This window comes from Acomys russatus, chromosome 6, assembly GCF_903995435.1.
Source record: "Acomys russatus chromosome 6, mAcoRus1.1, whole genome shotgun sequence".
Classification (NCBI taxonomy): Eukaryota; Metazoa; Chordata; class Mammalia; order Rodentia; family Muridae; genus Acomys; species Acomys russatus.
The window spans coordinates 52,038,777-52,064,281 of record NC_067142.1 but is presented as its reverse complement, the minus strand read 5'-3'; the positions used below and the strand labels follow the sequence as shown (position 1 = coordinate 52,064,281).

Genomic DNA, 25,505 nt, shown 5'->3' with positions numbered 1-25,505 from the left:
CCAGTTCAGCTTAAGTTACTAATGCACAGCTTCTGTTTCTGGTACTATGATGCCACATAGCCTAAATTCTGACATGTTTACAGTACAACGGAAGAGAAAGTAAGTTCAATTCTAAGCGGTAAGTACAACAGAAGAAACCATTCACATTTTGCATTTCAGGAGGATTTAAGGCGAAAGGAGAATGTTGTTCCTGAAGGTTAAAACAAACTGAATTGACTATTTTATTGTTTATTTGTTTTTGTTTTGTTTTTCAAGACAGGGTCTCTCTGTGTAGCCCTGGATGCCCTGGACTCCTCTGTGGACCAGGCTGGCCTCAAACTTACAAAGATCCTACTGCCTCTGCCTTCCAAATGCTGGGTTAAAGGCGTGCGCCACCACGCCTGGCTTCTAAGTCTTGAAGCTAAGAATACAAATCTAGTAAAGAGAGAACTGAATACTGAAAAGAATGAGATGTGGGCAGGAGGTATTAACAACTCTGCACTATGCTTCAAATTAATTTGGGGCACAAAAACAGATGCTGGGGCTCTGCCCAGTACATCTGAGTAAACCTGGAGTGCAGCAGAATGTGTGTGTTCTTAAAGCACCCTACAAAGGGTTTTGATCAGCAGCTGCCCCCACCTTTCAAGAGCTAGGGTGAGAGACATCTGATTCAATGCCTGGGTTTTTAATGAGTGATTCACAGACACAGGACAAACAGACGATGCTGTCCACACAAGATGAGCAGCAGCAGGCTCTGTGACGCTTTTACTTGGCTACTGGACAAAAAAGAAGAGACTGCTATTGTCCCATCTTCCAAGATAACATACAGGTAAAATAAAATGATCTAAGGGTCACCAGGTCAGGGAGGAAAAGAGAAATGACCTTATCAATGATAGCCTGAGGAAATTTCAGTTTTGGTTTTGCTTTTTAAGAGAAAAGGAATAATTAGTGAAAACCAAGGTGTCAACAAGAGCACTGAAACACACAAAAAGCCCTGGTAACTTCCAGAATAAAATCTTCATCTTATTTCCTATGAGCTTTGCACCCTCTGGTGGTCATCAGAAGTTTGACTACGGGTGACTAGAAAGACAGTGCCAGATGAAAAATCGCAAAACTGCCAACAACTGTCTGGATGTCCCACTCATAGAACAGACAAACAACTGTTCAAATTATACCTTTTTATCTGCTCGAAATGTTTTCAATTGTTAAGTATTTCTGGATACACTAAACCTTACCAGTCTTTGGAACTCTAATTATGTTACTATTTGCAGATGCTCACTGGTCATGGTACTTGTTTCTTTCTGAAAGTATGTTACACCATACACAGGGATCGCTCACCCCCATCCCCCTCATGCCCTCCCAATCCCACCGACATTAGTGTCTGAGTGTCCAGGGGCAGCTCTTCAGAATTGCATGTGGAACCATACTTCTAAAGAACAGGACTTCATGTATGAGTGTATGTTGTAAGGGACTTTTTTTTTAAAAGATATATTTATTTACAATATTGTGTCTGCATGTACAACTGCATGCCAGAAGAGGGTACCAGATCTCATTATAGATGGTTATGAGCTATCACGTGGTTGTTGTGAACTGAACTCAGGACCCTGGAAGAGCAGTCAATGTTCTTAACCTCTGAGCCATTTCTCCAGCCTGCAAGGAACTTGCTATGGTTTCATTTTACACTCCCACATTTTTCATATTTTTGTTCCATATATTTTATGCCTGTATTAATTTTATTCAGGTATTGCTTGCTGGACAATGTAAAAGAAAATCTCTAGTTTTTATGAGCTTATGATTGGAGTATGCTCACTGTAGAAATATTTCCCTTTTCATTCAGAGTAAAAGCCATAATCCTGACAATAAACTACCAAGTACCACTCCACTTTATTTTCTAGTTCTCTGCTCCTTGTTCCCTCCCCCATTTAGCCCTGGCAGGCTGTGCACCAGTCTGAGCACACCACCTATGACAGTGCCATAACTTGTATTTATCTAGTCCCTCTACAGTCTGTGGAATGTTCTTCCACATGTATGGTTCACTTTTTCCCTTCCTTAATATGCAAGGTCACCTTTTCAGTGAGCCTTCCCTGATCAGCATATTTAAGTTATTCCTGCCTCGTGTGGACCCTATGCTTTCTCCCCTGCTTTCTGTCCATAGTACTGATCACCTTCTAAAGCACTGTAATATCTGCTTGGTTATCTTATTACTTACCCTTGCATAGTAAAAGCTCCTCCAAGCAGAGACTGTTCAGCTAGCTTACCAGCTGCTATATCCTGATTCCCATGAACTATAGCTTATATACAATAAAGTACAACTAATGCATAATAATTCTTTAACAGATGTTAAGGGAAAAATAGTTATTATATTTTATAGGATGAAGGATTGTCTAATTTTAGAATTGAAAATAAAAAATAAAACCAATTAAGGCTTTAAAAAAACAATCTACTTGAGGATTATCAATACAAGAATTGCAAAATACATAAAGCAAATTACAATCTTTTTAAAAGACCTGGGTGTAGTGGCGCATGCCTTCAGTCCCACCATTCAGAGAGGCAGAGGCAGGTGGAGCTCTGTGAGTTCAAAGCCAGCCTGGTCTACAAAGAGAGTACAGGACACCAAGGCTCTGTTACACAGAAAAACCCTGTCTCAAAAAACAAAACAAAAAAATCTTTCAAAAAAAATCTTTATAGTTGATTCAACATAGTAGTACTCTTTTACATACACATTAGGATAAATTTTAACTAATATCCAAAATATGTGATTTTGTATTTTAACCAGTGAAAACTGGAGAGAGTTCAAATTTAACCACATTTTTCATAAGTACTTGAAACCTTTGTACAGAACTGAAGAGAACCAGCAGCCATCATACTATTCACTACTGAACAAGGAACTGTTGCAATTAGAAAAGCCTAAAGTAATATGACAAATGAATACATTGCAAAATTCTAAATCAGGTCATGGTAAAAAATGTAGCAAATAACTGGAAAGGGCATTGCTAAAGTAAATGAAAAATTTGAATATGCACTACAGGTTCTACAGTAAGAATAGATCAATATTAAAATTTCTAATCTTTATAGAAGCTTCCTAAAATATATACATAAGCATAAAACAAATTAAAATTCCTGATTTGGATCATTAAGGTATAGTTATAAAAGACAAGGTATTTGTTCTTATAAAATAAATACTCAAGTATTTAGGGTAAATAAATATGATATCTCCAATTTATATTGAATAATTAACACCAAGTCCAGCCTTGTCTACAAAGTAGTCCAGGATAGCCAAGGCTATACAGAAAAATCCTGTCTTAAAAAAAAATGGTTTTTTTTTTTTTTTTTTTCAAAATAAAATAACAACCCCCTCTATACTAAATTCTTCTAGACATTCTCTGTAAGTATCCTAGTAAGGTAGGGTCCATGTAACATCATCCAATGCCCCTAATATCCACAGTCATTTTCCCCATGCAATTCTGTAGAATTTATGCATTGTTTTATATTATTTGAATATAAATCTTAATGTGTTTTATCATCCCTACATGCGTTAAACTACATAATGGCAGAAATGTCATATTTTTCTTGTATCTCTATCAACAAGTATCTCAAACTTACTAGAAAATGCTCATTAAAATATCAAAGAGGAGTGTAGACTCCATGGTGAAGAGCACTTGACCCAGTCAGTTCTGTGCACCCACCAGGTGGCTCACTAGCAACTACAACACCATTTCTAGGGAAACTATCACCCTCTTATGGACTCCACGGGCACTGCACTCACATGGTGCACATACATACATACATACATGCAGACAAAACGTACATGCCTATAAGAGAAATAAACCCAAATATATATATATTTTTTTCCCTGTTGACAGGGTTTCTCTGTGTAGCCCTGGCTACCTTCCCAAGTGTTGTATTTTATGTATGTATGTATGTATGTATGTATGTATGTATGTATGTGTGTGTCTATTGTGTGGGTGTGTGCAGGTGCCTATGGAAGCCAGAGGAGTTGGATCCCTTGAAGCTGTAGTTCCAGGTGGTCATGAGCTACCTGATATGGATGCCGGGAATTGAACTCTGATCCTCTGGAAGAGCAGTGGATGCTCTTAACCACTGGGCTATCTCTCTAGCCACCCCCCAATTTTCTTTTTTTTTGGTGGTGCACACCTTTAATGACAGGACTCAAGAGGCAAAGGCAGACATATTTCCGTGAGTTCAAGACTAGATGGTTTACCTAGCAAGTTTTAGGACATCCAAGGCTACAGAAAGAGATTTTGTCTCAAACAAGCAAATAAAAGCTAAGAAGTTTGGACTACCCCCTCCCCCCAATTTTTTAACTGAAAGAAGTTTTCTTTTTCCCAAGATGATGATCTCCAGATAAGCTCCAAAATCTGAGATAAATTCAGTTCCTATAAGATTAAATTATATTTCTACTCTACTACTCAGATAAGGTCTCTGGACCAGTTGCGGGCTATGTTAATATATAAGTAGTCATTTTCACAGATAAATATTACAATTACCTTATAGTCTTTTGGTTAAATGAAGCTTAAGACATGCTACTTAAACAAAGCTCAGTTAGACATTGCTCGGGAGAAGGTATAGTGTGCCTTAGTAAGCCTTACCTGAGGATTCCATCCTGGATCCAGCTTTTTAACTGCTGCGATATATTCCTGCATTGCTTGGCTGGGGCTCGAGTCACCAAGGGCTTTCCATGCTTCCCTGCAGCACACAATAGCCAAAGTGGCCTTCATTAGTGATGCAAATAGCACCAACAGCAGGGCTTTAACCAGGGTCTCACCCGTGAAGCCCAGCTGACCTTAAACTCTCAACATCACATTCAGCTCGCATATTTATAGATATGTACATACATGTAGCTCATTCAGCTGAGGACATGAAGATAACAAACCGCGAGGAGAAACACCCCATTATGCTTGTACATTGATAGACAAGAATAACGCTTATTACTCTATCTCAGGGGCCTTTTGGAACAGACACCTTGCTTACCTATTCAATTTTGAAATATCACAAATTATGGTAAACTACAATTTAACCATTCTCCCTAAATCCAGTGTTCACCCCTAATGAGACTATATCATCACAGACTAGTGGAGCATTTCCCATCTTACAAACCAACTATTCAGGTTCCGAGGACAGTCTGGTCGGTTTATCCCAGTCAGTCCTTTCCCCTTTTAACCACCAGGTTTCTCTACCCACTAATCTACTATAAAGAAAGCCCGGCCCTGCTCTTCACTACTCTCCTGCTCCAAGGAAGAGAGCAAGCTCTTTCTGTTTCTAAATTTTTTATTGACAGTTACTTATAACTCCTCACCTCTAAATCTGTGTTTATATCAAACTTAGGAATCATATCAATTCTATAGCACAGAGACAATCTATCCAAATGCCCTTGACTGTCATAACAATGTCCTGCATGGCTTCTGTTCCCAGAGCCACACGCAGCACTGAGTCTCGTTTCTCTTTCTCTTTCTCTTCCATGGTGCTAGCATTCTTAAGAGCCAAAAGCAATTATTTCACAAAATACCACTCAGTTTGTATTTGTCTAATTATTTTCTCACCTAAATAGTATTCTTGTCAAAATAATTAATCATGATTAAAATTAGATTAAAAATTTTGGCAAGAGTAATATATGTAAGTGGCATGTTGCCTATAATGAGTCACAGTAGGGACACATAATGTCAGTCTGTCCCATGGCTAATGTGCAGACAAGTTGGTAAGAACAGTATCTGACATTTTCTGCTTTACTAATTAGTAAGAGTGCCTATGAAATACAAACTTTAGGGGGCAGAGAAAATATAAAAACTTGTTAATAATCACTTTTTTTTAAAAAAGGAGAACCAGGGAATGCATAAGGAAAAATAACAGTGAAGTGATAAAATGTCACAAAAGAAGCCAGAAGCCAGGCAGTGGTGGCACACGCCTGTAATCCCAGCACTTGGGAGGCAGAGGCAGGTGGATCTCTATGAGTTCGAGGCCAGCCTGGTCTACAAAGTGAGTCCAGGACAGCCAAGGCTACACAGAGAAACTTTGCCTCAAAAAAAAAAAAAAAATTATGGTGAGTGGCAGAAGTGACTCATGTTTAGGCTCAAGCTTCCCCCCTCCTCACAGCTAGCAGTTTGGCAGTTGGACGACTGTCCAGAGGAGCACATTTTGTGCAGGGCAGTGACAGAATATATGGCCAAATCTATGCTTTAGCTTTCTCTCTACAACCATATTTCATTCTTTAAAAACAAACAAACAAATAAAAAAACAAAAAAACCTCCTCCCTGGGACAGGATGGTTCAGTGGTTAGGAACACTTGGTGCTTTTGCAGAGGACAGAGGTTCATTTCCCAGCACCCACATGGCAGCTGACAACCATCTGTACCTTCAGTTCTAGGCAATCCAAACCCTTCTTCGGATCTCCATGGGCACCAGGTACATGTGTACACACATAAATGCCAGCAAAACATCCATGCACATAAAATAAATAAATCTGAAAACAAATAACAACAACAAAATCCTCTATCCCAAGAGACCTTTAATATAAGAAATAACTAGCTTAAATGCAGGAAGGTGTCCCTGAGCTAAGTTACAGGCCTGCAGAAGTCACGTGACTTAGACTCCAGTTGACCGTGATGATATTGGTAATATAACAAGTGATGATGGACAGCTGTAACTGTACGTTTAAAGCCATGCTTAAATCTGGGTTTCAGAACGGCAGCCGTGACTGAGATGAGGGACTGTCTTCTTCACACGCTGACTAGACAGCAATAAATAACGCCATCTCAACAGCAATTTCACCCCGAGGCTCATGCGCAAGAACCTCTCCTTCTGTAACTGTGTTCTCTACTGTTTAACAAGTTCTCTTTTTTCACTTAAGTCTGGTAAGAAAAAAAATGTGACAGAATCGTTGAATTATGGGTCAAAAATGTACTCAGAGTAGAGTGAACCTGTGTCTAGTTTTGGATTTTTTTTTCTCCATGATTCTTCCAAAAATAAAAATATGGCAAGCACTTCTTTCCTGTGGGGCAGAGGGTTAGGCAAGCTTGCAATGAGGGCTTATCTTGTTCTTCTCCCTTCCTTTCTCTGGCTTTCTCTCAAAGACACCTCTGTGTGCGCAGCAGTCCCCTAGAGGCTACATGTAAGGAAACAATCTTGAGCGAAAGGCTGGCACCCAACCTAAGCACTGCCACTGCCGGTAGCGGCTGTTTAAGCTATACTACACATGGCAAAGGGGGTTTGTCGCCTTTGGGGGGCTGTGCAGTGCCCCCAGAGTGAATCAGGAGGTTCTACAGTTCTGAGGAAAAAGGAATGGGGACAAAGATAACAAAGAGCCCCCTCGCTCGCAGGATGCGCCTCGGCTATGAACTGCCCATACACTAACTGCAGTGCCAACCGATCCTTCAGACTTAGTTCAAAGCAGATTCTTTTAATCCCTCTCCCAACTGCCTGTCATTAGCAGCCAACATCAGAGAGATTAATATAAAAAATAATTCTTTAATCTGATAACCCCTTTCTAATTCCTAAACCCCTAAGTCATTTCCGACAACCTTACTAAAGATTCCAAGAACTTTTCTTACCATTTTTGCTTTCCTTCAAAATCAAAGAAGTTTGGTTTAGGAATATTGCAATTTCCAACTTTGACCTAAAAGACAAAAGGGGAAAATATTAAGAATTTATTTTATTTTTCTAAGGAACATCTGAGAACTTTTTCTTTTCAAATGTATTACACATATTTAGTAACTATAGACTAGAAAACATTTGAAGATATATATATATATACACACACACCTATATATATAGGATAATAAAATCTAACATTCTTTGCAAAAGCATATACATATATATATACATATATATATATATATTGAAAATCCCAGCAGCACTAAGTGTGGTGGTATAACCACAGGAGCAGGTGGGTTTCTGTGCATTCAGAGGGTGAGTTCAAGGCTCTCCATGTCTACACAAAGGACTCTAAGCCAGGCAGGGTTACACAGTAAGACCTTGTCTAAATTAACTAATAAAACAAAAACACCACACAAGCAGCCTCGCGTTCTGCATAGCATAACTACTAAATAATACTGTAACACAGGAAATGGATGGTAAATAACTGCGTTTCTAAACTAGTATAAATAAACTAATTATGAGACAAATAACAAAATTATAGCCTTTACTGCCATTAAAATACAATTTTATAAGTTTTAACTTATTACTCTGGGTGATGCGTATATACGGGGCAGAGGGCCACTCCATGGAGGAAGTTCTCTCTTCCCACCTTTACGTGGGTTCTAGGATGGAGGCTGAGCTTACGCAGAACGTGCTTTGCGTGCGCAATCATCTTACCCACCCCATAATAGAATTCTGTAAAGGTAATTAACAAAGTTTACTTTTTCAGTTCAGTTTTTCAGAATTCATATGTTGAGGCTTATTTTCATGCTTCTACTAGCATTTTCTCGCTCCTCAAATCCAGGACAAACTGTACTAAAAATGTACTATTTTAAAAGTACCATACTAACCCAGGCACTGTGGCGCATGCCTTTAATCTCAGCAATTGGAATGCAGAGGCAGGTGGATCTGTGAGTTCAAGGCTAGTCTGGTCTATAGAATAAGTTCCAGGACAGCAGGGCTACACAGTGAAACCTGTCTTTAAAGAAAAAATAAAAGAAGGAAGGAAGGAAGGAAGGGGAAAAAAACTAACTAAATAAATAATGAAAGTGTCACACTGAATAAATTTAGATGTCAAAAGCTGGGGGGGTGGGGGGAAATCAGAGTACACAGCGAGAACCTTTCTCAAAATAAAATAAAATAAAATAAAAGCACCACACTAGATATATTCAGATGTCAAAAGCCGGAAAGAAAGAAAAGTAAAGTTCAGAGTCTCAACAACAATTCAAATGCTACCCGTGTGGCCAATACTTCTGCTATTGTTTTAAGCTAGGGTCTCATGTAGTCTTTAACTTCTACTTCTCCAGGCTGAGATTACAGGTGCACGCCACTACACCTGACTCTACACCACTTTTAAGACTAAAATGACATTTGTAGCTAAATTATAGATTGTTTTCGTTATAATTGTGCAAAAAATGAAATTCGTACAGGAATTCAGCTCTTGATTACCACTGCCAGAAATAATCCCCAATATAAACACTTAACATCCTCACCTGTGGGCTGAAGAGATGGCTCAGCAGTTAGGAATGCTTGCTGCTGCACTGCAGGACCTGAGCTCAGTCCCCAGCACCCACATCAGGCAGCTCATAACTGCCTCTGACCACCACCAGCTGTAGGGGAATCTACCCTCCAAGGGTACCTGCACACAGGCAGTATACACTCACAGAGACACCACACACATAAATAACAAATAAACCTTAAAAAGTGCCACCCAATCAACTCCTTAGCGATTAATCACATAGACCCCTTGCTCTTACTAAAATGCACACTTCTACGGGAGCAGCTCTGTTGTAACTAGACGGAGAAGAAGCGTTTGTTGGATAATCAGCAATCATCCTGTGAGGCCATTTCAAACCCACCCTATACCTGAGGGTACAGAAACCCAAGAGATTGATCCTCAACTCACACATTAACAAATCTTGGATTCATCGTCAGGATTTATCCGGGCCCGTTTGACTCCTTCACTGTCTCATCTGTCTTACACGTTACAGAGAATCTAGGCTTCAGTTCTGACATCTCTAAACCACATCAACTGCTGGACCCTGCTACAAATACAACGGGAGACAAACTACAGACTACAGTACGTGCGGCCATGCAACTTCTGCCTAGTTTCTGGGACTGGATGCATTATGGAAATTAAAATATGTTGCTTAAATTCAAAGGAGTGGGGGGCTGGAGAGCTAGCCCCAGGGTTATGAGCACCCACCACTATTGCAGAAGATCAATTGCCAGGACCCACATGGCAACTTACATCCATCTGATAACATCTTCTAGCCTTGGCAGGCACCAGGCACACCTACTCAAACGGAAATTTCTTAAGAAGTGAGATGTTGGGGCAACCAGCAAGACAGGGTAAAAGCACTTGCCGTTCAGGCATGACAACCTGAGTTCAATCTCTGGACACCATGGTAGAGGGAGACAGCTAACTGAAGCTGTCCTCTCATCTCCAATTAGACTGTAGCTTGCAAGTGCCCACGCTGATACACATATCACACACACACACATGGCAAATAAAATTAAGCAAGCAAAAAACAAAAAGGCTCGTCATCTCTTTTGCTTTGCCTGAGCTAGAACAAGCATACTGTGTTCGTGAGCCTCTCTGGCCATGGAAGCAGAACTTGACACAGGAGTTCTCAAATGTTGTAGTCATGTGAGTCCTTTGAATTCTTAGGATTAAATACTCCAAAGCTTTAGTATGTGTGGAGTTCATCTGTCATAATATATAGACTAGGAATTAGATTTTGGACTGGCGTAGGGGGTATTACTCAGTGATTAAGTAATTGCCCTACAAGTGCAATGACTAGAGTTCAGATACCCAGAAGCGAATTAAGTGCCTGGTAGGCATAGCAACTCGCTTCTATTGCAGAAGGAGACAGGATCCCAGAGGCAAGAGTTCTTAACCACCAGGCTAGCTCTCCAGCATTTCCACCCCCTTGGTTTTTAAGCAAGATATTTTATTATAATTTTCATATACATCCAATCCTAGAAGCTAGGCAGAAGATGCATGGCCTCATGTACTATAGTCTGTATAGTCTGTCTCTTTTTATATTTGCAGCAGAGTGCAGCAGTTGATGTGATTTGAGAGATGCCAGACTGGCTGGCTACGCAGGTGAGCTACCTCAGTAACTCTAAGGTCAGTGAGAGATGCTGCCTCAGTGAATACGGTGGAGAAGAATCGAGGAAGACTCCCAGTATCAACCTCCATCCTCTACCTTACACACACACACGCACACATGCACGCACGCGCACACACACGAATACAAAATAAATTAGATCTTTAAAATATTTATTAATTTCTTTGGAAATAAAGCTAGCACATGCAAATATAACAAAATGTTATGAAAAATGACTACATTCTAAACTAAAAAAGAAAACAAAGGAGAAAAACGGCTTGTCTGGCATAGTTGCACTGTCATGCATCTGTGACCAATCTCTTTCACTGTATGCTGGTTGGATGGAGCCCGTGAAGCAATTTCAGTCTCACAGGGAAACTGTTAGAAACCATTATTTGTATAGTACTCCCAGTAACTGTGGGCATTCCTTGTTACTACCCAAGCCTCAATAAATGTAGTTTCTTGAGAACAGTGATGGTGCAGAATCTGAATGTACTATGTGCCTTTTACACAACTATAGTGAAAACCACTCCTCTGGTTTTCACTTTGTATGGAACTTTTGCTTACACTGACTTTTAACATTACTACGAAATATTTAGATTCTAGATAACTGAGTCATTCTGCATTTCCAAATGTTGACATATTGCACTATACATTAGTGAAATTTCACTCAATATTGTCACCACTTATCTCATGAAAGGTATTTTGTAAGCACTGGAGCGTTGTCAAGCTCATGGTGGCAGACCCTGCTTTTCCCAAACTTCTACTTTTCATTTGACAACTCAAACATTATCACTGCCAACAAATATTTACAGCTGTCTTCCAGGCTCACTTCATTTTCAAGGAACTATCTGCCAAACACCCATATCTAAACAGACTTTATAGTTTTTGTTAAGTGAAAACGAAGTCCCATGGAAAAAGGACATAGTTTGCTTTGTAACTCAATTATAGTTGTGATTGTCCTCAGTTTCCTCAAAATAGGCAATATAGTCAGGTATGTAGCAGAAGTGACTGTGTGTTCCTCCCATTACACAATTTTTCATTTGTTTGTTGAAGACAGAATTTCATTGTGTTGCTCCCCACTGGCTTGGAACTTGCTGTGTTGACCAGGCTGGTCTTGCACTCATAGAGATCACCTTGCCTTTGCCTCCCCAGAGCACTAGGATTAAAGGCATGTGCCATCATACCTGGCATCACACAAAATGTTGAATAAGACTTAATACAGCGATCTCACTCAGGCCACATCATTATTAGCCTGTGTTTATAACAATCAGCAGTCCTCAAAAGCAGGCTCACCTCCATTCAAGTTGAAGAATACAGGACAGGTCAGGACGATGGCTCTGTGTATAAAGGTGTTTGCCACCAACCCTGACACCTAAATTGAATCCCTGGGACCCAGATAGTAAAAGAAGACAACCAACTTCTGCACAGTGTCTCTGATCTCCACTCATATATGTGCACATACACAAAACAAATTTAAAAATATAACTAGAAATACAGGAGGGGCTTCACAACTAAAAAAAAGAGCTCAGGAGAAATATACTAAAAAGCATTTGGTAACTATACCAAAAAGCATTTTTTTCTAAATTCTAACAAAAGAGGCTAATATCCAGAACTTCATTTCTTTCAACGTTCCAAAGAGCTGGGCTTTTTCTGAGCTGCTGTTTAACTCATCATTGACTTTTCCTTGAGTAATCCCGTAAGTCCCTTGAGGGCGGTCTCATGTTGTTCCTTCATCTTTGCATTCTCTATAGACAGGACACCCTATGTTCTGCAGAACTGTGTCTGTTGATTGTGATAAAGCAAATGTTTCTCCTTCTTGAATGATAAATTAGTGTTACATTTATTTATTTATTTTCAGTTTTTTGAGACAGGGTTTCTCTGTGTAGCCCTGGCTGTCCTGGACTCACTTTGTAGACCACAGTGGCCTCAAACTCATTAAGATCTGCCTGTCTCCACCTCCCAAGAGTACTGGGATTAAAGGCATGAGCCACCATGCCTGGCCCTATCTTACATTTGTAACTCATACATTTCCTTACTTTTCAGTAAAGTTCAATCTTAAGAGTCAGAAACTAGGAGAGGAGAGATTGCTCAGAGGTCCTGAGTTCAATTCCCAGTAACCATATGGTGGCTCACAACCATCTATAACATGATCTAATGTCCTCTTCTGGCATGCAGGTGTACACATAGGCAGAGCAATGTATACATAATAAATAAATAAATAAATAAATAAATAAATAAATAAATAAAAAGGTCTTGTCACTAAGTATGGGGGCGGGGCGGGAGAGGTGGCTCAGAGGTTAAGAGCACTGACTGCTCTTCCAGAGGTCCTGAGTTCAAGTCTCAGCAACCACATGGTGGCTCACAACCATCTATAACATGATCTAATGTCCTCTTCTGGCATGCAGGTGTACATGCAGGCAGAGCACTGTATACATAACAATAAATAAATATTTTTTAAAAACTTTTAAAAAAAAGTGTGTGGGGGTGTGCAAAAAAAAAAAAAACAGTCAGAAACTACATTTTAATTCTGATAATAACCATCTAACTTTCTAAGCTGCCTACACCCCTGGGTTTTGCGTTACTTGTAAAAGAAAGTGATTCAGGAAGTGAGTCCAGAGTTCATCACCAGACCCTCCATGTTGCCAAAATGGAGCCCTTAAAAAAAGGGGGGGGGCCAGGGGGCAATGTATATTACAGGACCAAATTTAGCCAAAAACATGTCAATTATAGAGTTTCTAAAAATCATAATAGCAATTTTGTATCTTGCATTTTATATATAGTAACGTTCTCTTAAATCTCAAATTTATTATTAGCGTTACCATATTTCCTATCACATGTCCCTTTGGCAACAGCGAATGACAACTTTTATTCAACCTCATTTTGTAAGGGTTCAGAGAACAGAAACATCGTCATTCGGTGTCTAGCTACATAAATATCATTCCTAGAATAGCGCAGCTATTTTCTGTGTCTGGAGTGATGCTATTTTCCAGCGTCCAAAAGAAAATTGAAAACACACACTCACAAACTTCATTACCCTCGACCATTAGGCACGCAGATCTGCTGTTAAGTTTCTGGAGGGAGAAGCCCGTGTCCTCTCATCCATCTTTTACCTGCTTGTACCTGGCATACAGGTACAGGAGCTGCTCCCTGCTGGCCACCTGAATCAGGCCTTGGACGTGGGCAGCAGCCTTCTCAAACTGCTGGGCCAGGCTCCGGGACGCCTCGGTCTGGGGGAATTCCATCTCACCGGAGTTGTCCCCGGAGCTTAGTTCCCCACCACTGTCGCCCGTGGTGGCCCCTGCGGGTAGGAACGGTGTGGCCATGTCCAGCCGCTGGATGTGGCCTGTCCTCACCGGTGTGACGCGGGCTCCCGGGCCTGGACCACCACTAGTCTGGCTGCGGAGCTCCGGCGGGAGTGGACGCAGCTAGGTAGCTGTCTGGCTTTCTCAGGTGACTCTGTCACTCCGCCTACTCGGGCGCGCAGGACCGCCTCGGTTAAGCCCCGCGGCTCTCCCCAGCGCCCGCCTCCTCCGGCTGCCCTCGGTCGGTCCGAGCGCCTGGGTCGCTCCAACGGCGCGGGGGTCTGGAGGCCGCTGAGCTGGGAGGTGCGGGGGAGGTCGGCGGCGCGCGCCTGGCCACCGGGACCGGAGCTCGGGAGGCGAAGCGCTGGGAGCGAGCTCGGCGGCACTCGAGCCTGGGGCACGCGCCCGTGCCTACGCGGCCCCGCCTGCTCCGCGGCGAGCCCGTGCCCTCCCACGAAAGGGAGTCCCGGGTTAGGGCGGACGTGGTGGTGGTGGTGGTGGTGGGGGGGGGTTGGAGAAACTGTCCTCGGTTAAGGGGGAGTTAGCTTACAGCCTGGTGACATTTCGGAATCACAAACTCCAGAACTGAACCGGATAGGCGCCCCCCGGGGAAAAGGGAAGGAGGCGGCCCGTTCGGTAGTGTAGCTGCTGGAGTGGCGTCGCGGGAAACAGAGAGCTGAGGACGAAGGTTCCGCCTTTTGCTAACCTCAAGTCATTGCTTCCCAGGCCCACTGCTCCCCACCCCCCCCCCCACCCCACCCCACCCGGGTCCCAGGCCCTCTAGAGAGATCTTGGCTCTGTTTTGAATAGCGAGTGTACCGCCTGATGGAGCCTTCACTGGCCCACCGTTTATCTAAATGGTCAAATGACTCCCCCCTCAATGTTTTGTTTTCTATACCTGCTGGACCCTCATTTCCCAGGGTTTTGAGAGAAGGCTTCACCAGACCCCAAGCCCACCTTCCTTTAACAAAGTTCTCGTCTCAGCCTTGGCTGATGTACTTCTTGAAGTGAAACCCAAAGTCCCTATAGCTCTACTGGAAAGGGACAGCTCTTTTCTGTGTCCAGCACACTGTCAAAAAGAAAGACTATAGTCATATACGAACTTTATTACGTCTACCCACTGACCTTACATATTTGCTACCAGTTTTTAGAAAAGGCCCGTTTTGCTGTTCTCTCCTGCAGGGACTTGAGAAACACAGTGTGGGATGTCCCTTAGAGAAACTGCTCTCAGTTTGGGGGCGTCTCACATCAATGAGCATGCATGCATGCGTGTGTGCGTGTGCGTGTGCGTGTGTGTTACTACTACTACTAGTAGCTTCCACCAACCCAAAAGCTAAGAACACCATCAGAAATATTCTTGGGCCTATAGAAAAGTTTCCTCCGTTTCAGTGTTACTGCTTCTCTGATGTGCCCCACCAATGTATTTTAAGCTTGCCTTGTTTTTTTTTTTTTTTTTTTTTTTTAACTTTCTTTGTTCTGTAAAACTATGTATGAAACTGCTTCTACATTGGAACATGGGATTTGAGGTAATCTAAATTTCTGTTCCCCAAGATGTGGTCACTCAAAGCGACTCCAGAATAAACTAGTATTCCCTTTAAGATGAGTGTGGTGGTTTGAATAAGAAAGGTCCCCATAGGCTTTCCACGTCCTTGATGCATGCTTAGTCATCAGGAAGTGACACTGCTTGAGAAGGGCTAAGAGGTGTGGCCTTGCTGGAGTATATGTGGCCTTGTTGGAGGAAGTATGTCACAGGGGATGGGCTTTCAGGTTTCAAAAGCCCAAGCCAGACCAAGTGGCTCTGTCTTCTTGTTTCCTGAAGATCTGAAATGTAGAATTCTCAGCTGTTTCTCCAGCACCATATCTACCTGCTTGAAGCCATGCTTCTGCCGTGATAAAAATGGACTAAACCCCTGAAACTATAAGCAAGGCCCAATTAAATGCTTTCTTTTATAAGAGTTATTGTAAAAAGATTTTTTTTTTTTTTTTTTTTTTTTTTTTTTTTTTTTTTTTTTTTTGCCTGTTTCAATTGTTGTCTGGGAGGTTTACTGTCTCCATCTGGTAACTAGGCCTAGTCGTGGAAGCTTCTAGCCTTCACACAATCTAACCTAGACCTAGACTGTTTTCAGCCTCTGTGACTTAACACTTAATAAGCTCACCCTTTCTTGTTCTTTCTGAGCTCATAACTCGATGGTTCAATTCAGCTGTTCTGGTTCAAACTCTTCTCCCAGATGACTTATTCAATCTGGTTTTTCTCTGGCTTCTGAATTGTTTTGCTTGGCCTCAAACTAACTCCAGTAATCTGCTCTAATCTTTCTGGCTCCTTCTTATTCTTTCATTCAACTTCTCACTGTAAAACTCTCCCAGTAAAACTGCTTCCTTTCTCCTCATTCTCTCTGTTGCTTCCTTAAGTAGCTTCTCTTTCCTCTCTGTTCTCATGAGAGTTGGGTATATCCTATTCTGTCAAATCTTTCTCTGATTCCTTTTTTTTTCTGGCACCCAGTTAGGCATCACTTTCAAATATGGGTGCTTTCTTCTACAAACTACTTTCATTTTTTTGGAATTAAAAGTATGTACCACCATGCTTGGACCTAAGCTTTTCTTTACCTGAAACTTGCTCTATACCAGGCTGGCCTTGAACTCATATCTGCTTGCCTCTGTCTCCTGGATTAAAGACATGTTTGTATTCCAGCCATACCACACAGACCTAAGAAGGTCTTTAGATGTGATCTCTTGCCTCTGTTTTTAATTCAGAACAGCCATATTCTGAATTGAAATTCCTCTACAAGTTGTTGTGATCATGTGTCTCTTCCTAGCAATAGAACACTAAGTAGTATTTTATACTAGTAAGTACTGTAGTAGAGAGAGAAGTTCACCAAAATGCTAAGCCTTCATTTTCCGAAGGAGCAGAGGGGTTCAGCCTTCTTGAAAAAGACTGACACCCAACTAGCTCTCTCTAGTTACTTTATTAAAAAATATACAAGGTTAATGGGGGTGGGGAAAGGTTCCAACTGCTAAAGTTATCTTGTTCTTGCTGCCCGTGAGAGCAGACAACCCACACAAATCTCACTCCCTTTTGATTATGACCAGCCAGGTTTGCTAGAAGTCTCAGGACCAAGGTCAGTATAGCTGCAAGCTCTCACGTAGCACCAACTGCAGATTCTTGAGTGTGACAACATTTCTTCAAGGTTCAAACAGTCTCAAAACAATCTCTCAGCCTCTACCAGTTACCCTAAACATAGCAAAGGCTTTGCTAATTTGGGATCCACCAATAGCCCAGTGACCACTCAGACTCAAGAATCAATTCAAAACAGAAGGTTTACTGAACTTTCACTTCCAAACTGATCGAATGGGGATGCAGCCAGACACGGGAGCCAAGACTGAGACCCAGGGCTGTTCCCCAGACTAGGTTTTATAGGGGGAAAAAAAAAAAACCACACACAAGTACACTTGCAACATTTTGGCTATCTAGATAAAGCAGTGCAGTCTTACCTTTAAGCTGATTGTCTAAGTCCAAGTTCACAGGAGTCTGGGGAGTTTCCAAGACCCGAGGGCCTCATGATGGGGAGCTTCCAAGCTGGAACAAGATGGCTAGGAACATTAGGTCAAATTAAGGTGATGAGCTAAAATGATAGAACAATCGTCAAGCTTGAACACGATGCTGAAACATTTCACTCAAAGCCAGACACAAAGGCTTTATTATACATTTCACTCAAAGCCAGACACAAAGGCTTTACTTCCCATATCACTGCAACTGAGACAATGAGGGATGTGGGTTTTATATCAACAGTTGCTAGTATGCTCTAAATGTAAACACACGCACTAATGCATATTCATGTATCACTGATAGCATAAAACTAAAAAAAAAATAACACTAATAAGCAAAAAGCTAGTACAAAGAGTTACAAAGAATGGTTATTGAGTGGCCATTTGGGGTTAAAACTTTAAACAGAAGTTTGGACAGGATAAGGGAACAATGAGAAACAGAAAGAAGGTAAAAGGTGTAGATCTGAATTTAACAAGCATTCTTTAAGAATAGAGAATGAGGACTGGAGAGATGGCGCAGCGGTTAAGAGCACTGACTGCTCTTCCAGAGATCATGAGTTCAATTCCCAGCAACCACATGGTGGCTCACAACCATCTATAATGTGATCTGATACCCTCCTCTGGCCTGCAGGTGTACATGTAGGCAGAGCTCTGTATACATAATAATAAATAAATAAATCTTTTTAAAAAAAGAATAGAGAATGAATTCTTCCACTATTAGTCCCTCCCCTAAAGGAATAACAAGGGCAAATGCACACATTTAAAACATGTGTGGTGGATCAAATAAAACTGGTTCCTATAGGCCCATAGAGAGTGGCCCTATTAAGAGGTTTGGCCTTGTTGGAGTGGGTGTGGCCTTTTGGAAGAAGTATGTCACTGGGGATGGCCTTTGAGGTTCTGTGGATCTCAGCTACCTTTCCAGCACCATGTTTCCCACCATGATGTTAATAGACTAAACTCTGAACTGTAAACCATCCCCCAATGAAATGTTTTCCTTCATAAGAGTTGCCCTGATCATGATGTCTCTTCACAGCAATAGAAACCCTAACCAAGACAATGTGATAACTGGAAGAAATAAGTAAAATGAAAGAATAGACTTAGGTCTACCTTAGAACAGGAGAGCAGACTTCATTGGTCTGAAATGTTGGCATGCCCAAACACTGTGACTCGGTATCCTAGGAAAGAGAAGAATGCTCTGCAGCATCTGAGAACCAGTTTTTGGAGTGGAGAGAGGGGCATGTGGGAAGAGGAGGTCACCAGGGTGTGAGAGAAGACAGATTGCGCATTTTTGAGACCTTCTGGCTTCAGAGCCAGTAAGGGGATTGACCACTTTCTGGAATTCCATAGGCGGTTGGTTTCTTGACAACTCAGGCCTGTTTTTTTTAAGATTTATTTATTTATTATTTATACAGTATTCTGCCCACATGACAGAAGAGGGCATCAGATCTCATTATAGATAGTTGTGAGCCACCATGTAGTTGCTGGGAATTAAACTCAGGACCTCTGGAAGAACAGACAGTGCTCTTAACCTCTGAGCCATCTCTCCAGCCCCTCAGGCCTGTTTTTATAGCCCTGGTTTTGAGGTAGGGGGTTTCTTTAACGACAATGACTTATTGAGTCTCTTGATGATTGAGAGTCTTTTCTTGCCCCCTGAGACAGAGTTTCTAGCCCCAGCTGTCTTGGAACTCATTCTGTAGACCATGTTGGCCTCAAACTCAGAGATCTGCCTTTCTCCTGAGTGCTGGGAATAAAGTTATGTGCCACCACTGTCCAGCTTCAAGAGTCTTTATAAATATACTTTTTATTTTATTTAATGCATATGAATGTTTTTCCTGCATGTATGCCTGTGTACTGTATGTGTGTCTGGTGTCCACAGGGGCCAGAAGATGTCATCAGATCTCCTGGGACTGGAGTTGTAGATGGTTGTGAGCTGCCGCATGGGTGCTGGGAATCAAACTGGGACCCTAGAACAGAGGCAGTGCTCTTAACTGCTAGTCCAGCCCTCTAGCCCCTGTTTGAGAGTCTTAATCCTTAGTATATATACTATTGCTTCTGTTTTATACATAGAGAAAATGTTAATCAATTGGCCCCAAGCTGCTCGGGTCTTAAGTGGAAGAGCAAAGGAAGGAAAATAAAAGGGAACATTGGATTATGAGCCTCAAAAGTAGACTGAAGGAGAACTATGTAGACTTTTCATAGCTCTGTGTTTCTAAAGACTTAATGAATTAACTGATATTATTTTTTGAGACAGGATCTCACTGTACAGTCCTGGCTGTCCTAGAACTCACAGAGCTCCTCCTGCATTTGTCTCCTGCCTACTGGTGTTACAGGCCTGCCCCACCATGCCTGGCTGGTACTAGATTCATTATCAGGAGTGGAAGCATTACCAACTGCTCATCTGGCAGCCCTGGAGATCAGGTTTTCTCTTCTTTAATTCTTGAAAAGAATATTATCGTTTCTATTTTAATTAATTATATCAATGAATTATATTCACAATGCAGTGAGTTAATAGGTAATTAATGGATTAATAGTAATGTAATTGTTAATATTGTTAAATCAATAAAAATCTTAATGCATTACATTAATAGACTATCTAGTTCCCATTCCTAAAATAAACACAGTCTGGTCTAGATTTTTTCTTTTAAGTATTTGTAGGTTCCATTTGCTAATTTTTCTTGTTTGGTTGGGGTTTTTTGTTTGTTTGTTTGTTTGTTTTGTTTTGTTTTTCAAGACAGGGTTTCACTGTGTAGCCTTGGCTGTCCTGGATTCACTTTGTAGACCAGGCTAGCCTCGAACCCACATCGATCCACCTGTCTCTGCCTCCTGAATGCTGGGTCTAAAGGCATGCACCACTACACCTGCCTGCTAATATTTTCTTCAGTGTCTTTTAAAATCTCTGTTTATAGATGCAGAGACCCACAGCCAAACATTAGGCTGTGCTCAGAGAATCCTGCTGAAGAGGGGGAAAAAGTATTGTAGGAGCCAGAAGGGTCAAGGACACTACAAGAAAATCCACAGAATTGACAAACCTGGACTCATAAGGGCTTACTGAGATTGATTCAGCAACCAGAGAGCCTGTATAGTCCAACCTGGGACCTCTGCATTTATATTACAGTTGTGTGTCTTGGTGTTTTTGTGGGACTCCAAACAGAGAGAGTGGGGCTGTCCTTGACTTTTTTTGCTTGCTTTTGGGACCCTTGTCTTCTTACTGGGTTGCCTCTTCCAGCTTTAATATCAGGGGAAGTACCTAATCGTATTGCACCTTGATATTCCATGTTTGCTTGATATTCCTGGGAGGCCTGCCCTTTTCTGAAGGGAAACAGAGGAGGAGTGGATGGGCAAGGAGTGGGGGAGACACTGAGAGGAGGGGGCAACTACTGTGGTCAGGGTATAGTACAATTTGAAAAATGTGAAAAAAAAACTCTACTTACAGATGCCATTAACATAGTTTTCCTTTGTGCTGAATAGATTGGTTTTGGGTTGTTTTTTTGTTTCTGTTTTTGTTTGGTTTTGGTTTTTTTGTCAACTTGACAGAACCTGGAATCATCTGAGAAGAGAGAACCTCCATTGAGAAAATACCCCCATCAGACGGCCCTATAGGCAAGGAGCGTTTTCTTTCTTTCTTTTTAAAGATTTATTTATTTATTATTTATACAGTAAGTATTCTTCCCATATGTGTGCCTGAAGGCTGGAAGAGGGTACCAGGTCTCATTATAGATGGTTGTGAGCCACCATGTGGTTGCTGGGAATTGAACTCAGGACCTTTGGAAGAACAGACAGTGTTCTTAACCTCTGAGCCATCTCTCAGGCCCAAGGGGCGTTTTTCTTGATTGATGATTGATGTGGAAGGGCCCAGCCCATTGTGGGTACCAGACATGGACAAGTAGTCCTGGGGTGTATAAGAAAGCAAACTGAGGGCTGGAGAGATGGCTGGAAAGCCTAGTGGGGAGAGACCACTAGTGTGGTCACCCGGAGACCTCTCATTCTGCAACTGGTCCACGTTTCTCCAGAAGATAAACAAAAAAACAACAGGAGTGGAAGCAGAGGAATGGGGTAAACTTCTTCACACCAAAAGCAAGCTTTATAGACAGATTTTGATGAAATTCAACAAGAAATTGAAAATGAAACAGAAAGAATTTCAGGAAATAATAAGGGAGTAAGGCCTGAGCCAATCCATCTTAAGGTTTTCTCACCCAACATTGTCAATCTGACACTTGTGGATTTACCAGGAATGACCAAAGTACCTGTAGGTGCTCAGCCCGAGGATATTGAGCTTCAAGTCAGAGAGCTTAGTCTTCAGTTCGTCAGCAATCCCAATTCCATCATCCTTGCCGTCACTGCTGCAAATACAGACATGGCAACCTCAGAGGCACTCAAGATCTCCAGGGAGGTGGGTCCAGACGGGCACAGAACTCCAGCTGTAATCACCAAACTTGATCTCACAGATGCTGGGACTGACGCCACGGATATATTGATGAGAAGGAAGGGTTATTCCAGTCAAGCTTGGAATAATTGGAGTAGTTAACAGGAGCCAGCTAGATGCTAACAATACGAAGAGTGTGACTGACTCAATCCGTGATGAATATGCTTTTCTTCAGGAGAAATACCCATCTCTGGGCAACAGAAATGGAACGAAGTATCGTGCTAGGCCACTGAACAGGTTGCTTATGCGTCACATCAGAGCTAAAAACAAGGATAAATGTTTTAGCTGCTCAGTATCAGTCCCTTCTAAATAGCTATGGTGATCCTGTGTATGATAAAAGTGCGACTTTACTCCAGCTTATTACCAAGTTTGCCACAGAGCATTGTAACACTATTGAAGGAACAGCGAAGTATATCGAAACTTCTGAGCTATGCGGTGGTACTAGGATTTGTTATATTTTCCATGAGACTTTCGGGCGAACTTTAGAATCTGTTGACCCACTAGGTGGCCTTAACACTGTTGACATTTCGACTGCCATTAGAAATGCTACTGGCCTGGCCCTCGTCCTGCGTTATTTGTGCCTGAGATTTCATTTGAGTTACTGGTCAAACGGCAAATAAAGCGTGGAGAGGAGCCCAGCCTCCGCTGTGTGGGAGCTGGTCCACAAGAAAAGGCAGAGGATCATCCAGCACTGTAGCAACTACAGTACACAGGAATTGTTACGGTTCCCTAAACTTCATGATGCCATGGTTGAAGTAGTGACTTTTCTTCGGAAATGGTTTCCTGTTACAAATGAAATGGCACATGATTTAGTGGCAATTGAACTAGCGTATATCAAGACAAAACATCCCGACTTTGCTGATGCTTGTGGGCTAATGAGCAATAATACAGAGGAACAAAGAAGAAACAGGCTAGCACGAGAGCTACCTTCAGCTGTATCACAAGATAAGTTAATTCAGGACAACAGAAGAGAAACTAAAAATGTTGCGTCTGGAGGTGGTGGGATTGGAGATGCTGCTCAGGAACCAGCAACAGGCAACTGGAGAGGAGTGCTGAAAACTTCAAAAGCTGAAGAATTACTTGCTGGAGGAAAATCAAAGCCAATTCCAATTATGCCAGCAAGTCCACAAAAAGGCCATGCTGTAATCTGCTGGATATGCCAGTTCCAGGTGCACGAAAGCTGTCTGCCCGTGAACAGCGAGATTGCGAGGTTGCTGAAAGACTCATCAAATCGTATTTTCTAATTGTCAGAAAGAATATTCAAGATAGTGTCCCAAAGGCAGTAATGCACTTTTTGGTTAATCATGTGAAAGATACTCTTCAGAGTGAATTTGTGGGGCAGCTGTATAAATCATCCTTATTAGATGACCTTCTGACTGAGTCTGAGGACATGGCACAGCGCAGGAAAGAAGCAGCTGATATGCTAAAGGCATTACAAGGAGCCAGTCAAATTATTGCTGAAATCTGAGAAACTCATCTTTGGTGAACAGAACTGTTCAACACCCAGACTTTGTTGACTTGAACCTGCTGGCTACTTACTGCCTACCTGAGTAGTTTATTTATGAACTCTTGTGTATTGCTGTGTGTGAGTTTGCTCATGTGAAGACTGACTATAAGCTGAAAAGTACACTCTGCATTATGAAACAGATCACATGTTTAATTCACATTTTTCATGTTCCCTATGTACATGTATATCAAGTCTGTGCGTTTCAAACTTACAAGAACAATTGACATTCTACGTGTACAGAGCAGTTTGCCTGCGCATATGATGGCTCATGTAACCTTTTCAGTCTTAAAGCTGCAGCTGTGGTCCTCCAAAAAGAAACTCCAGGACATTTCATGACTATAATGCATGCACTATTTATATAGACTGGCCTGGCTTTAGAAGATGGGGCTTGACAGGTTCCTCACATAATCAATGTATCCATCCACGTATCCTCACAAAACAAAACAAAACTCTATAACTTTTGCTGTCTTGAGTAATGTATAAGATCTAAAAGACTCATAAAAACATAGGAACAGATGTGTAGTGAATGGCTCCTGTGTCTACACTCCCCTAGTGTGTTAGAAATTAAAATGTGCTTTTGATTCATAATGAAAGAAAGAAAGAAAGAAAGAAAGAAAGAAAGAAAGAAAGAAAGAAAGAAAGCAAACTGAGCAGTTCAGGAGAGCGACCCATGACCTCTGCACTCTGTCATGACCTCTGCTTGCTTCAGTCTCTACCTCGAGGCTCCTGACTTGAGTTCCTGCCTGGATATTCCCTCATGATGGACAACAAGCTATAAGACAAAGTGAACCCTTTCCGCCCGAGTTGCTTTCGGTATGTGTTTATACCACAGCAATAGAGAGCAAACCAAAACAGTGATCTAGGACTTTCTACCTTCAGAATTGTGAGAAATGAATCTGCTTAATCTTTTAGTGTAACATCGATGGAGATAATATTAGAGGGTTCATGTTGGAAATCTACATTATCATAATTAAGTACATATATGCAAAATAAATAAATGTTTAAAAAAGTAATAGCTAGGCTGCAGAGATGGTTCAGTGGTTAAGAGCACTTTTGTTCTTGCAGAGGATCCAGATTTGATTCTGAGCACCCACGTGGTAGTTCAGAAACATTCCAGTCCTGGGAAATCTGATACCCTCTTCTGACCTCCATGGGTGCTAAATAGGTACATGATGCATATACATATATGCAGAGAAAACACTTAAAGTAAATTGACTAAATCTACATTGAATTTCTTTTTTGTTTATTTGTTTTTTGAGACAGGATTTCTTGTAGGCATCACCTTTTCCAAACCTACTTTATTTGGGGTTCTTTAATGCATATTCCTCCCTTCCAACCCAGAAAGAAAAGAGGTTTATGGGAACAGGAGAAGTAGACCTTTTTGAATTCAGTTCCTGGGAGCAATTCCCCTGGTGTAGTCAGCAGGATTTCAGCAGATCAGCAATTTCACCAAAGTTGCTGCTGGAACTTGGAACAGCAGTTGGAACCTGGAGGCCCGAAGCCTTCCCTGGAGCAGTCCTCTCTTAGAGCGTCTCGAAGTGGAGTGATGAACAGCCAAACAATACCAAGACCCAAAAAGCCCCAGGCTCCTGTTGTGGGCTTGTGTATATATATATCTCCTCTCAGAGTCTGTACTAGGATGTGTTTCAGCTGGCAAAAACCAAGCCCCACCCCCGCGAAGTGGGTCAACTTCTAAGTGGATAAACATCACCTGTTCTCTCACAAATCAGTTCCCCATCGCACACTTGGGATCGAAACAAAAACATATTTATAGCCACTACAGTTTCTTGTGTAGCCTTGGCTGTCCTAGAACTTACCCTGTAGACCAGACTGGCCTCGAACTCACAGAGATCCACCTGACTCTGCCTCCTGTGTTCTGGGATCAAAGGCATGTGCCACCACCACCTGGCTACTTTTAATTTCTTAAGTAAAAAACAAACAAAGTGGGCATGGTAGCACACACTTTTAATCCCAGCACTCGGGAGG

At 41.7% G+C, this 25,505-nt stretch overlaps 1 protein-coding gene, 1 non-coding gene and 1 pseudogene across 2 annotated transcripts in view; 2 read left to right on the top strand and 1 right to left on the bottom strand.

Moving 5' to 3' along the window:
- The window catches only part of Acbd6 (acyl-CoA binding domain containing 6), a 137,455-nt gene extending 123,059 nt beyond the window's left edge, over window positions 1-14,396 (bottom strand). The window contains exons 1-3 of the mRNA XM_051147616.1: window positions 13,855-14,396; window positions 7,544-7,608; window positions 4,590-4,686 (exon numbers count right to left, since the gene is read on the bottom strand). Coding sequence (XP_051003573.1) covers window positions 4,590-4,686; window positions 7,544-7,608; window positions 13,855-14,067 — 375 coding nt within the window. The 5' untranslated portion in view covers window positions 14,068-14,396. The remainder of the gene's footprint in view (window positions 1-4,589; window positions 4,687-7,543; window positions 7,609-13,854) is intronic.
- On the top strand, window positions 7,131-7,260 carry LOC127191198 (small nucleolar RNA SNORA68). The gene has a single exon (XR_007830823.1). It is a non-coding gene; the product is annotated as a small nucleolar RNA SNORA68 (small nucleolar RNA).
- A 5,688-nt stretch (window positions 14,397-20,084) lies between the features above and the next one.
- On the top strand, window positions 20,085-23,949 carry LOC127191095 (dynamin-1-like protein; annotated as a pseudogene).
- Window positions 23,950-25,505: the final 1,556 nt, after the last annotated feature.